The sequence below is a fragment of the Gopherus flavomarginatus genome, chromosome 5 (assembly GCF_025201925.1).
Source record: "Gopherus flavomarginatus isolate rGopFla2 chromosome 5, rGopFla2.mat.asm, whole genome shotgun sequence".
NCBI lineage: Eukaryota > Metazoa > Chordata > Testudines > Testudinidae > Gopherus > Gopherus flavomarginatus.
In genome coordinates, this window is record NC_066621.1 from 112,880,509 (window position 1) to 112,894,684 (window position 14,176).

The 14,176-nt window shown below is 39.8% G+C and overlaps 1 protein-coding gene across 5 annotated transcripts in view; it reads right to left on the bottom strand.

Annotated features, from left to right (window-relative positions):
• Positions 1–14,176, bottom strand: part of BAZ1A (bromodomain adjacent to zinc finger domain 1A) — a 107,129-nt gene that overhangs the window by 35,373 nt on the left and 57,580 nt on the right. For 4 of the 5 annotated variants that reach the window (XM_050953845.1, XM_050953844.1, XM_050953848.1 and 1 more), the window contains exons 10-15: positions 10,069–10,207; positions 9,483–9,629; positions 4,979–5,074; positions 4,617–4,841; positions 2,090–2,255; positions 1,683–1,796 (exon numbers count right to left, since the gene is read on the bottom strand). In XM_050953845.1, coding sequence (XP_050809802.1) covers positions 1,683–1,796; positions 2,090–2,255; positions 4,617–4,841; positions 4,979–5,074; positions 9,483–9,629; positions 10,069–10,207 — 887 coding nt within the window. The remainder of the gene's footprint in view (positions 1–1,682; positions 1,797–2,089; positions 2,256–4,616; positions 4,842–4,978; positions 5,075–9,482; positions 9,630–10,068; positions 10,208–14,176) is intronic. The other variant, XM_050953846.1, reaches the window with a different exon arrangement.

Genomic DNA, 14,176 nt, shown 5'->3' on the forward strand with positions numbered 1-14,176 from the left:
CCTTATAGACTAACAGACGTTTTGGAGCATGAGCTTTCGTGGGTGAATACCCACTTCCTCAGATGCATGTAATGGAAATATCCAGGGGCAGGTATATATATGTGTGCTAGCAAGCAAGCTAGAGATAACGAGGTCAGTTCAATCAGGGAGGATGAGGCAAAAAAACTTCAGGACCAGACTTCAAAGAGAAACTGCTGAGCTTCAGTTCATCTGCAAATTTGACACCATCAGCTCAGGATTGAACAAAGACTGTGAATGGCTTGCCAATTACAGAACCAGTTTCTCCTCTCTTGGTTTTCACACCTCAACTGCTAGAACAGGGCCTCATCCTCCCTGATTGAACTGACCTCGTTATCTCTAGCTTGCTTGCTAGCACACATATATATACCTGCCCCTGGATATTTCCATTACATGCATCTGAGGAAGTGGGTATTCACCCACGAAAGCTCATGCTCCAAAACGTCTGTTAGTCTATAAGGTGCCACAGGATTCTTTGCTGCTCTGACTCTGTATAGTCGAACTTCACATCCTAATGTAAGAATATAGACTGGGGGGAGCAGAGGGGATAGAAAATGAACAAACAAAACTTTAAAAAAAGATATAGGAAATATTTCCTAGAAACCAAAATATTGAGCCATAACCACAGAAATATTATACTAAAGCCTAATCCAGGTCTTAACTATTTTTAAATACCATCCCAAACATTAAAGGCATTTTATAGTTTTAAAACCAGATCCTTGTCGTGTACATCAGCGTAGCTCTACTGAATTCAGCAGAGCTATGCCATTTTTCGCCAGCTGAGGATGTAGCCTTTAGTTTTTATTTTACATGGTTTGCAGTGCCCTCCTAGAAAACTGAAAATACATTTCCCCTACCCAGATTTGTACTATTTACTAAGCACTGATTTTTATAGGGTGGTTATTAAACATTATGACTCCAATCTTGCAAATACTTAACATGCTTAACTTTAGAGCATACAAGTAGCAGTTCATGAGACTATGCAAATATCTAAAGTTAAGCATATACATACATTTTTGCATGATTAGACTCCTGAAAAATACAATTTAGTGTCTTAAGAAAAGCATACTTATGCAGCAGCACATGCACAAGTCTTGCTTATGGAAATACAGGGTTCTATCAGTGTAAAAACCTCAGATCTATGGAGATAATCTAGAATAGCATGCTGGCTAAGAATCAAATATTTATGTTATAGTTCAAACAAGTTGTGGACTTGATGCATAAATTATTGAATGAGGTATTCTGTACTCCTACGTAACACTGGTGAAAGTAATCATCATAATGGTCCCTTCTGCCCTTAAAAATCTATGACGAGCTACAGTCACCCAAGTTAGTAAATTAGAAAATCAAATACTAACGTTAACCTCGCAAACTGCTACTGTCAGCCACCATGGCTTTACTTGCTTATAGAAAAAATATCTGTATTCAACAACCCTTTTCTATTATTTTAAAAAGAAAATGGTATTGTTTTATACAATCATTTTTCCTTCTGTTTCTGTAATCAACATTAAGGACCAGATTTCCCAGTGGGTATAAACTGGCATAGTTCCACTTAAGTAAAAAAGATTTACACTGCCTTAGGCTCTGTTCCTATATACCAAAAACAACCATTTTGAAAAGCAGGCTCAAAATTGTATTTATCATATTAGAATAACTGATCTGACCCAACAGACACTTCTGCAGCAGGATTCTTTTGCTCCTCTTCCTTCAGCTTCTCCTGTTTCTCCTTCATCTTTTGTTCTTGTTCTTTTAATCTTTCTTCCTTCCTCTTACGTATCCTAAGGATAGGGGGAATATAAAAAAAAAAGCAATTAACATATAAAGAAAGTGCCTAATTTAATCTGGTTATGTCCCTTTCCTCTATAATAAGCACCACAGGATGAAAATGCTAATTTAAGGGCAGGAACTCATCTTTGTACAATGCCTAGCACAACAAGGCCTCAATCCTGATTGAGGCCTTAGGCGGCTGGCATGATACAAAAAACAGTAATTGTTACTTCAGATCCAACAGCTAAGTTTTTGATGTAAAGGAGTCCCACCTAGTTTTATCTTGGTTATGTTCACTTCTTACCTTGCTGCTGCTGCTTCTCTTTCTTTGCGATGTTGTTCTGCCTTTAACTCTCTGAATTCCTGTTTTGCCTGTCGTAATACATCAACAGAGTCCTCAATGAAATCTCGAGTGGAGACGAGAGTCAGAAGCTTCCCGCAGAGGGCATGAAGAATCTTCATCTTTTCCCCTGATAAAATTCACGTTAATGGTTTATGCTTCATTATAAAAGATGCAGAAGTATTCTTTATATAGTGAGCTTCAGGCCCAAGATAGCTTCTCAACTGAAGTTATGATTTTTTACTTCTGCAGTCTACTAAACTAAGAACTGTGATCATTGCACAAATGAATTTCCAGTGTGAATTTTTCAGCTACATGTTATCCTAGAAAAGTATTACATAGGTATTTTTAGCAGTACAAAAAGATAGAAAGTATTTAGTTTTGGAAGAAAGACAGACATCCACTAAGATTTATATTGTTTGAAATTCACACTGGGAAAAACTGATAATATGAAAGAAAAAAAATATCTCAAAACACAGAAGCTATCACTACCATACCTTAAATTAAAGTCTCATTTGAAATGTTTGACACACCTGGGAAATGATTTATTAATCAGGATGCAATTTATGTCTTAAATATTATGTATCTTGTACCAGACAAAAGGAAATAGCAATTTAAAAAATAAATAAAATAAATCTGCAAGTGTGAGGATACCAACTTAAAGCTAGTATGAGCAGTGACATAACTTCCAAACTAACATTATTCATTCACCTTGTGATCAAAAGCATATGTGGCAATATCTGGCAAGCACATTACCCAGACAGGACATTTTCTCCCAGGAGAAAGTCACAGGTTACACCAATGACAAAGCACTAATCTGAAGGTAGTAAACACAAGGCTCTAAACAAACATGGACATTTTACGAGTTAGGTGAGCTGTGAAGCAGAATTATTGTTTTAAATCTTTTTTCCTGGGTAATTGAGTTTATAGCACAACATATGGCATATTTTTGCAGATATCCTAAAACTTATTTTAGGTTCTGCTGTATCTATCTTAAAATATACATATTCTGTTTTACTAATTTGAAGTAAACCTTGGGATTGGGTGGGAGGGAAAGGAGTGGACAGAGAAATTCTGACTCATGCTTTCAAAGGGAACCTTGCCTCTGTCCTCTCAGGGACACATACAAGCTGCATATATGTTTGTCTTGTTGCTGGGTATAGACACAGAAAGGGGCTGTGGCCATTATGTCTATGAACCATGTCAGAAAGTATGTTGTCGGCACAAAACAGAGGGGGCAACCTAAAAATAGCAGGTTTATAGTTTTGCTTTGTGGATCAATGAAGAGAATTCATTGGATGAGGTCACTCTTGGAATGTCTACACAACAAGCCATGTGGCTTCAGGACCTACTGACATTCTGTCTTTCAGGCAGAAATGTATAGATTTGATGTACACTGAGACAAGTTCAAGATACTATATATCCATCTTTATGCAGTCGCTTAGCTTGAGATCTGGAAAATGCCATTTTCCAAAGGATCAAAGATTCTCCTGGCTATCAAATCTGAAGATAGTCCACTTGAAGGACTCTAGTTATTCAGTAACTGTATTCTTTTTATTTCTTTCCTCCACAGAGCCATGCCCTTGAGATAGTCTCTCAAAGAATGCCATATGTTACGGAAGATGGGAGCAACTGGTTTTGAAACACATATAAGCTGACCCAGCCAAAAACATGTACATTTGCATCCAAGTACGAGCACTAATGCACACAGGATGTGTGAAACAAGAGGCAACTGACATTGTACAAAACAGAAATTTCTTGAAATAGACACTTCTATTAGTGTCAACATAACTGCCAACTGAGAAATGCAGTAGAGCAGACAAAGTTCCAATTTATTTCAGTGGGAAACAAGAAGTTCTGAGACTTCATCATGTGCCCTATTACTTAAGTGGGAATTTCTGGGTTCCTTATTTTTATAAAACACGAGTGTCAAAAAATCATGAACAGAAGGAAGCCTCCTCCAGAGTGCAAAAAGTAGGAAAAAGGGAATCTGTGTGTCCAGTATCTTGAGGCATTTTAGAAACAAAAGTAGCTTTAAAAATTGCTTATGGCCAATTAAGTTTGTATACCTTAGTAGTATAGCTGTTATAAGAACAAATATTCACAGAAGCATACTGCACTTGAGAATTTCTGGACTGACAATCCTGGAGATGGAGGTCCTCTACTTAACTACAGAATAGACAGCAACAGTGTAAGCTGCCCAGCCACTGCCCCGCCTGAACTCTGACCTGAATGGAATGCTTTTAAGAATGAAAGGGTAATTTTATTTCAAGACCCATTCAATCCTTGTCCTCTTCAATCCTTGACCTATAACGGTTCCAACTGGGGTGACAGTTTTTTTGACATGGATACCTCTCTCCCCAAAAACTGAAGTTTACACAGGACAAATGGTTGTTAAATAACTTTTGGTCCCTGGGCTACATTTAAAGTTGGCCCCCTAGAGAATGGCTTTGAAAACATATTGAACATGACATTCATTTTGTTTTATTACCTGGTGACAAATCATACACTGAAGTACTTGAGAGTTTCTTCAGCAGACCAGGATTACTCAATCTCAGCTCCATGCAAGCATCATCCGTAGCATCAAAACCTCCTCGTTTTTGGTAACGATACTTTGCATTTGCTGATGTTACATCAGCACCTGATGCTAAGATGTGAAGTCTGAGAATCTCAGAAAGAGTGCAGCTGTCGAGATCCAAATTTTTCAAATTGCAGCCTACAGTTAATAACAGTGAGAAGTTATTTTGCATTGAGACCAACAATATATACCAAGCAATATAAAATGTGCTTTTTAAAAAAATACAGAGCAAGATAAAACACATAAATGAAACAAAAAATGAAACCCACACATACCCTGATGTAACTGGGGCCATGCAGCTGCCAAAGTTGCAACTGCAAACAGTGCAGATTTTGTGGGGTCTGCATCTTCATCCAAAGCCTCTGTTAAATCTTTAAGGAAATAAACACTTTATTCTAATGCAAAATTAAAACTTGGATTTTTGGGGGAAGAGAGAAAAGACCTTTTAAAATAGTGCAAAGACAAAGAAAATGGCGTGACATTCACAGAAACTTCAACGTATTCAAGACTTAGGCTATGTCTACAGTACCGCTGTAAGTCAACCTAAGTTACGCAACTCCAGCTATGTGAACAACATAGTTGGAGTTGATGTAGCTTAGGTCAACTTACCTTACTGTTCTCGTTCCGGGTGGAGTACCAGGGTCGACCAGAGAATGCTCTGCGGTTAATTTAGCAGGTCTTCAATAGACCCACTAAATTGACCCCCGGGTGCATCGATCACTGGAGCGTCAATCCAGCAGTAGTGTAAACATAGCCTTAGTTCAACAAACAAGTTAAAATATATGCTGCCTAATGTCCACCTAAGCAGTATGTACACTAAGGACATGCAACATTCACTAAAAGCCGTTCTCACAATGCACGAGCGACTAAAGTTGCTAAAGCGCTGACATGGAGCAAACATGCACACTGGAGACAGAGGGAAGGGAATGGAATGGAATACCAGGGAATACACTTGAAAGAGAAAAATTCACAAAATCAAACTCCATCCTATCCTGCATATTCCAGCAATTTAATCATTATTTCCTTATTACCATTTTGTTTTTTTATGAAGAACTATCAAAAAAATTTTTTACACTTTGGATGATAGCATCCATCACCATTTTTTTTAATCAGACTTTTATATAGAAATTTACACATTCCACACAAATGTGATCAGAATGGTAATCCATTAAAAGCAAGCCAGATGTAAACAAACACTACACAGCAGCAGCAAAAACAGCTCATCCATGGGGAGGCAAACTGAATTCCCTCTTCTTAAACAAAGTTTCCTTGGCACTTACAGGTAGGTTCTCCAGAGGGTTGACAGAGTTGGGTCAGCCTTGCACACTAGTTCAACAACTTTACCCTATTCAAATCCAAGTTATTATGAAGTGTTACGGTCACCAAGTTAACAGGCAAAGGAGCTATAGGTCCAAATTGAACAAGACTGCGTAAATAGTGGATTTACAACTATGAAAGAACACATTCTTGCATCACGATTAATGCTGTCTGAAAGCTTTTACCCAGATATTACAAAGTGGACATATATCACTTTTCCACATGTCTTACATAAAACTCCAATTCTGAAAAAAACAACAAACACTTTTTTGTTAGTCTCTAAGGTGCCATAAGTACTCCTGTTCTTTTCACTTTTCTTGGGTGTTTTCTCTAAGTGTTGCCTGCTTTTCAAATCTAGCATGTTTTAGAAAGTAGAACAAACTGCTCACTGCTACAAACGTCCTTGGCTAGCGTGACAGAGGAGAAGCTGTACAAGAATGTCTAATTCTTCTATGAAAGAGAGATAAGTTGTCTGAACAAGAGCAGCAAGAAATGAAAGTTCAGAGGCTCCAAGTGAAAGTAGTAGTAAACAAGTAGTACTATCTGCAGTCCCACAACAGATGGCCAATTAGAAGTAAAATGGTGTTTTTGCAATAGCGAGCCCTGCAAACTCTTAACTGCAATCTGAAAGTCAAGCTGGATTATTTCTATTTCACACATCACCAACAATAATTTAGTTTAAACTATTCTGCTGACAGGAGACAACAAAATCCAGCTCATTTTCTCCTAGCTGTGTTGGCCCTGCATTGCTACCAGGAGTTAAAAATGTAGTTTATTCAGTAAAATAAGCAGTTAGTTTTAATAAAACAGCATCCAAATGTGCTAGATGCTGTACAAACACCTAGGAGACCAGCCCTGAGACTCTAAATACACACAGAGAGCAGACTTTGTTACATAAGATGCTGCCATTTTTAATATACAGTCACCTTGCAGATGAGGACTACATTTTAAGGACTGAACTGTGACTGACAGTTGCATGGGTGTGCAAGGGTCATAAGACTCAGAGTCTTCCTGTCTGTCTTAAATCAGTCACATAGGGGCCAGGCACACTCAGAGTCATTGTTCTGACCTGAGCGCAAGAACTAAGTAGAGCAAGTGCCTATAGCCAACTCTGGGGAAGCAGGGCCAAGGCTTCCCGTCCCTACTAGTCAGCAAGTTTGGCAGGCCAAAGGGGTACACATACTGAACCTTGCTTCATGAGCAGGGCAATAGTTGCTCTCGCTGTCTACACTAAGAAGCTCTGGGGTGGCACTGCCTTCTGGGGCCTCTCATTTCAGTAGCTAGTGCTCTTATATGTGATTTCCTGATCCAGGTATCTCCTATGAACACACTCTCCTGGAAGCTAACAAACAAGAGGGATTTCTCTGTTAGAATGAGGTGTTACAGCATAATAGATGTCTCAGTTTATTATTTTAAAATCGTACACCAACTACTGGTTTGTGGGTTTTGTCAATAAAAGACAATAAAAGGACCAAAGATACAGGGAGATTTTCCTACCTGTAATACAGGTTTCTATGATTTGGCATTTGACAATCTACATCACTGAGATTATTTCTACAGCAGAAGGAATCTTATTGGCATATGCACCAAATTTTTTTAGTAAAAAAGGGAAGCACCAGAGAAGGGAGTCGGCTTATGAACAGGTATAGAGAGGGAGAGGTGGGACACAGCCCCTCCCCCCAACAGAGGGAACAAGGAGAGGCAGCACAGCCAGCAGAGAAGAGGCTGGCAGGCTGCAGCCCTGCCGCTCAGTCCCACCCCCCAGAGCAGGCTGTGGCCATGCCCCCCCAGCCCAGCCCGCTGGAACATGCTGCGGCCATGCCGCCCCGCCTGGCTGCTGGAGAACACTGCAGCCGTGCTGCCCAGCCTGCCAGAGCAGCTCTAGCCAGGTCAGAGACATCCTTCCCTGGCCTTCCCCAGGTAAGGTGGGAAGCGATGAGATAGGGAGAGAGTGTGGGGGTCCCAGGCTAGGGCTGGGGTCATGTGGGGGGGTGGTTACTCCCCTAACTTGCAGCTTCTCCCCCCCCACCCCCAAATTTCCCCATCGGTTGCTGTCCTGGCCCATCGGTAAGCAACTGGCGCGTTGGGACACTTTGATTACTTAGGTAGACCTCTGTGCCTACGGACGCTCAAGGTAAACAGACCATCTCAGCCCGCCAGCAACTTATCCTGATGGCCTGGGAGCCAAAAAGTTTGCTGACCCCTGAATTACAGGGTTGGCTTATGAACGGGTTATAAAAATTTTCCATTTTTACTTATCCATCTTTTGGGGGGGGGGGGGGAGGGGTGTCAGCTTATAAGTGAACCAGCTTATGATCGAGTATATATAGTATATGCTTTCTCTGCTAAGAACTCTCCTTAGAGACTAGAAATTATTTTCTTTCAAGCAACTTTAAATGTTCTTCATTTGCTCCCTATTTTAAAAATAATTGGGATAACACAGCACTATCAATATTAAAGGAATATGGTCAGTTTATGTCCAATTCTACTTCTTTCCAATCCCCATCAAAACATAGAGGTTTAAATTAACACTGTGGTAGAAAGAAAGATTAAAGCAGTCTGATTAGATTTTAACATTCTGATGCCTGGCCAGATTCTGCAAGCCCTCCCTGTGACTTCAGGGAGTGTTCTGTGGGCAGAGAGCATTCTAGGAACAGGCTCATAGTGTTCCCAACCCAGATACTACAGCATTGTTCCAGTGCACGAAAACTCAAAACTGAAACTATTAGAGAAAAAGACCTGTATATTGGACTTGTTGACAGCTTAAAATAAGAACTTCCTTTTGATGTTAGCAGTTACAAGATAAATTTTCATGCCTCTCAAAAGATTGCTCCTGCAATCTAAGAATTGAGCCCAGAGGCAAAGGTATCTAAATCTATGAAGTGTCCTCCTAATTTAAGGAAATGGTGGCCCCCTGATATCCAGGAGTGTGCATACATAGTTAGTACTTGCTTTCAAAGGAAGTGAGTACTGAATTTCCAGTTAGATAATATTATTTGGGTCTCTAATTTCAAGTGGGGGGGGGGGGGCGGGGGGAATCAGGCTTGAGTCAAAGACAATTTGCAACTACAGATGAAGGCTAGCGTGATGGCTCAGGAGCATGTCTATTCTCCCATCCTGCAGGAGAAATATCTAGCATTGCTGAAAGAGTGAGAAAAGAAGGGGACAGAGGGAAACATTGAAGTTTTCAACACATATACAAACTGCTAAATGCCTAGTGTGCTTTGCTCGGTATAACAATGTGAAAAGCTTGCTTTTTTTAAGGAACTTTTTTCTCCCCTCTTCTCCCCCCTCCCCTCCATTTGCAGCTATAGCTGCATTAAAAAAACAAAAAACAAAACCACGTTTATATCTTGCCATACATAAAATAAAGAATGCTAATGTAAACAAAGTTTATGCAGTTTAGTTTTAAAGTTAATTACACTGGAATTTCAGTTTTCAATAGTAAAGTTAAGGTCTAACCTTTGGTCTCAGCATCAGCTATTTGATCTTTGGCCACTTCTTCTTCCTCTTCTGCCATTGCCTGGAAAATGGCAGTCAGGAAGAAAAAGAGCAATTCACACAGTGGGCCTTCACTATCATTTCCTGCAAGAGCTTCTTCTAACACTTCTGTGAATAAAATTTAAGAGGTGTCACTTTTGTCACAGTACTGTAAGAGCAGATATGAAGTGAAGAATTAAAACATTTTTCCATAGGTAATAGACAAACAGGTGTACAACAAATTAATGTTAGAGGAAAATATTTTTAGGGGTTGCTGGAAAAAGGAAGTGTTGACAAACAATGCTCATTTGTTAACACATTAATATTAAAATGTGAGTCTAAGAAATTCAAGAAAAAGATATTTGTAAAACAGCAGACTAAACCCTACTATATTAGAAGTCATGTAAATTTCAGAGCTCCCACCACAAGCTGATTGAGAAAAGCTAAACTGGAGAGTAGTTCAAGAGTTCATTTTAATGTAAACAAATTCTGCAACTATCATAAATGCACACATGAGATATATGGGAGAACAACGTAAATGAAAGCACATCACCAAATGATAACTTGCCTAGAGTAAGTCCTTCTGGAAACTCATCTTGAAGATCAAAAAGTTCCCCAAATGCATGAAGGAATTCTAAGACCATCAGAGCATCACCAAATATCTCAGGAGGCAGTCTCGTCTTCACTGGAGTTGGAACTGGAAGTTCCTGCAACACAAAGGAAACAACCCAATACTTCATTGCATTTCAGCAGAATACACAAGTACTTAACAGACACACAATGTTTGTTACCATCAAGGTGAGTGGTATAAAATTTGGCATCAGTAAATCCTTTATACACCTTACAGAGCTATTATTAATAATAATACTGCAAGATCTTGCAGTAGGATTGTTATTAAAGCTATAGTGCAATCAAACTTTCAATGGCATATAGCTCAAAGGTAAATCCTTAAATGTATAATTTAGCTAACCTAATGAATCTAAGTGTATTTTAGTCTCTTGTTCTAAACCAGGGTGTGGATTAGAGTTAGTTATTCCAAGAATTCCAATTGCCAGTTTCTCCCCTTCAAACCATTTCCTCCTCACAGATTTTATAGGATCTCAATCGGCAGAATTGTCCATGTCAGCAAAATAAATAAATTAAATTAAATAAAAAATGCTCTCTTAGACTACTCAGTAAGATTTACAAAAAATATGACAACAATTCCAAATCAGGATGGCCAGGGCCGGTCTAGTGAATTAGTATGTGCCTAGCATTTGTCATACGGTGGAACCTCAGAGTTACGAATAACCTCCATTCTCCAGCTTTCATAACTCTGAACAAAACGTTGATTGTTCTTTCAAAAGTTTACAACTTAAGTGTGACTTAATACAGCTTTGAAATTTTACTATGCAGAAGAAAAATGCTGTTCACCCTCACCCTTTTTAAGTAGGGTATTTTTAACAGTAGTGTACTATTGGCTTTTTTTCCCCCTTCTTTTCTTTCTTTTTTGGGGGATGTGTCTCTCTCTGCTGCTGCCTGATGGTGTACTTTCGGCTCCGAATGGGTGTGTGGTTGACTGGTCAATTCGTAACTCTGGTGTTCTACTGCATTTGCTTTGCCAATGAGGACATATGGCTGGAGGTGTTTTAGATTGGCTTGATCTTGACCACATAAAGAGAGGTATAACCAACCTTTCACAATAATCGCATCTGACTTTTGATTTATGGTTTTAAGTAGAGACATTTGCAAAAATATGCAAGATTTGTTTCTAGGTAGGTAGTCAGAGTCAAACATTAATGAAGAATGGCTCCTCGCCAGGATACTGGGAGTCCAGAAACAAAGCTCAAAAAATTGATGGATGGTTATGTTCATGCTTAAAGTAGCTCATAATATTTCGGAGTGAGGTTCAGATTCTTTAGGAAGGGTGGAAGCTAAGGACAGGTACATAAAAGTCATTCACAGATGGATAAGGGATAGCCAGCATTTTAGCTGTTCTATGCCAAAGAAAATACACAGCAGCCAAGCAGAACTAGGACCCAACCTGTAAGCCTGAGTCACAGATATTTCAGATGCAGACCACTATCTTTTCTCTAAGGCCATGGCTACACTGGCACATTACAGCGCTGCAACTTTCACACTCAGGGATGTGAAAAAACACACACTCCTGAGCGCTGCAAGATACAGCGCTGTAAAGCCTCAGTGTAAACAGTGCCGCAGCACTGGGAGCACGGCTCCCAGCGCTGCAAGCTACACCCGTAGAGGATGTGGAGTATGTGCAGCGCTGTCAGAGCTCTCTCTCAGCGCTGTCGCTGTGACCACACTCGAAACTTCAAAGCACTGCCGCGGCAGCGCTTTGAAGTGCAAGTGTAGCCATACCCTAAGATAAGTCTTGATGTGGTAGAATGTGACTAGAGACACCATTGACAGATCTGTTAATCCATCTTTAACCATGACAGGGTCATCTTTTACCTCAATTAAGCAACTCCTGTTCTCTTTCTCCCCACATCTCATTTTGCCTTTTCAAGTATATGCAAAACGCTGCTGCTAACTTCCTCTTGCTGATCTGATCACACCATTCTCCTCCTCTGGCTTCCTCCCTCCTTTCATATGCAGCTCAAAATTTTTCATTCTCACCTTCAGATCCCTGCACAACTCCACACCTTGGTGCATTCTCAGCTCTCATTTCCACTATACCCCTCTCCTTCTATGCTTATACACTTCGTTCACATCCTTACTTAATACCCTTTTCTATTATCCTCCCCTCATCTTTGTAGCCTCTTTCTTGCTTTTGCCTGTATTTGGGACAATCTCCCTATTCCTGTGCTTCTGAGTATTCTCTTTTCGTTCAGCCCTCCTGCCCCACATCAAGATTAAGCACTATAAAGAAAGTGCATGTAAAGATAAATTAATCAATCACTCAGACTAAATCTTCTGTGTGATGTTGCATTCTGTATGATTTTAAGAAAATATGCTAATGAGTGTGAATATAATGTAACTAGAATATGCTTCATGCAAAAGGTCTCTTGTAAGGTATTGTTACAAAGTTTGTAATCTACTGAGTGTGGTCATCCTATTTGTATGTATGTATCATTCTTGTATCTGAAACTAGAAATATGAAATAACTCTGAGGGCCTATTGTAATTATGCAAAGTGTGGGCCATTAATGGTGGTTTGAAATCTTGATGGCTCCCATTAACCAGGACAATTGACTGTGGATGGCTCTGCTTGCTTGCAGGCCCTCCTGTGAGTCAGGCTGGCAGGAATGAAGGCTTGAGGTCTCACAGGACATGTGAGTATGTCACCTGGTACTGAAATCCATCTTAAGCCTGGTGCTTTTCATTTGGGGAAGGGGGGGGGCGGAGCAGAGAGACAAAAGATTCTCGCCTTGTGTCAAAGCTATATAAAGAGGTGGAATGGAACAGAACAAAGGAAGCTGCAGTAATGAAAAGTCCCCTACCTACTACCCTGAGCTGGAACAAGGGCAGTACCAGGGGAAAGAATTGTGCCCAGACTAGGAAGGCATCCAGTCTGTGACAGAAGCTTAGTGAAACATCTGAGGGTGAGATTTCATCTGTAATTACAGTAAGAAGGTATTAGGCACAGACTTGCATGTTTTATTTTGTTTGGTAATTTACTTTGTTCTAACAACAGGAGTTCTTGTGGCATCTTAGAGATTAACAAATTTATTTGAGCATTAAGCTTTCATGGGCCACAGCCCACTTCATTGGATGCATAGAATGGAACATATAGTAAGAAGATATTTATACATATAGAGAACATGAAAAGGTAGAAGTTGCCACACCAACTCTAAGAGGCTAATTAATTAAGATGAGCTATTATCAGCTGGAGGAAAAAAAAAAGCTTTTGTAGTGATAAATCAATATGGCCCATTTCAGACAGTTGACAAAAAGGTGTAAGGATACTTAACATGGGGAAATAGATTCAATTTGTGTAATGACCCAGACATTCCCTGTCTTTATTTAAGCCCAAATTAATGGCATCTAGCCTGCATATTAATTCAAGTTCAGCAGTTTCTCAGTCTGTTTTTGAAGCTTTTCTGTTGCAAAATTGCCACCTTTAAGTCTATTACTGAGTAACCAGAGAGTTGAAGTGTTCTCCTAGTGGTTTTTGAATGTTTTGATTCCTGATGTCAGATTTGTGTCCATTTATTCTTTTGCGTACTTAGAACCACTTAAATCCTACTTTTTGCATTTAATAAAATCACTTTTTTACTTTTTAATTAACCCAAAGTATATATTAATACTGGGGGAGGGGAAACAGCTGTGCATCTCTCTCTATCAGTGTTATAGAGGGTGAACAATTTATGCGTTTATCCTGTATAAGCTTTATACAGGGTAAAATGGATTTATTTGGGGTCTGGACCCCATTGAGAGCTGGGCATCTGAGTGCTGGAGCCAGGAACACTTCTTAAGCTGCTTTCAGTTAAGCCTGCAGCTGTTCGGGGATGTGGTTCAGGCCTGGGCCTGTGTTTGTAGCCAGCAAGCGTGTCTGGCACAACCAGGCAGGGTTCTGGAGTCTCAAACTGGCAGGGAAGGCAGGGGCAGAAGCAGTCTTGGCACATCAGTTGGCAGCCCCAAGGGGGTTTCTGTGATCCAATCCATCACATTCTGGTAATCTGATGTGCGGTGTATTTTTACTTGTATTGTCTCTAATTCAGAATGTTAGTTCCTTGA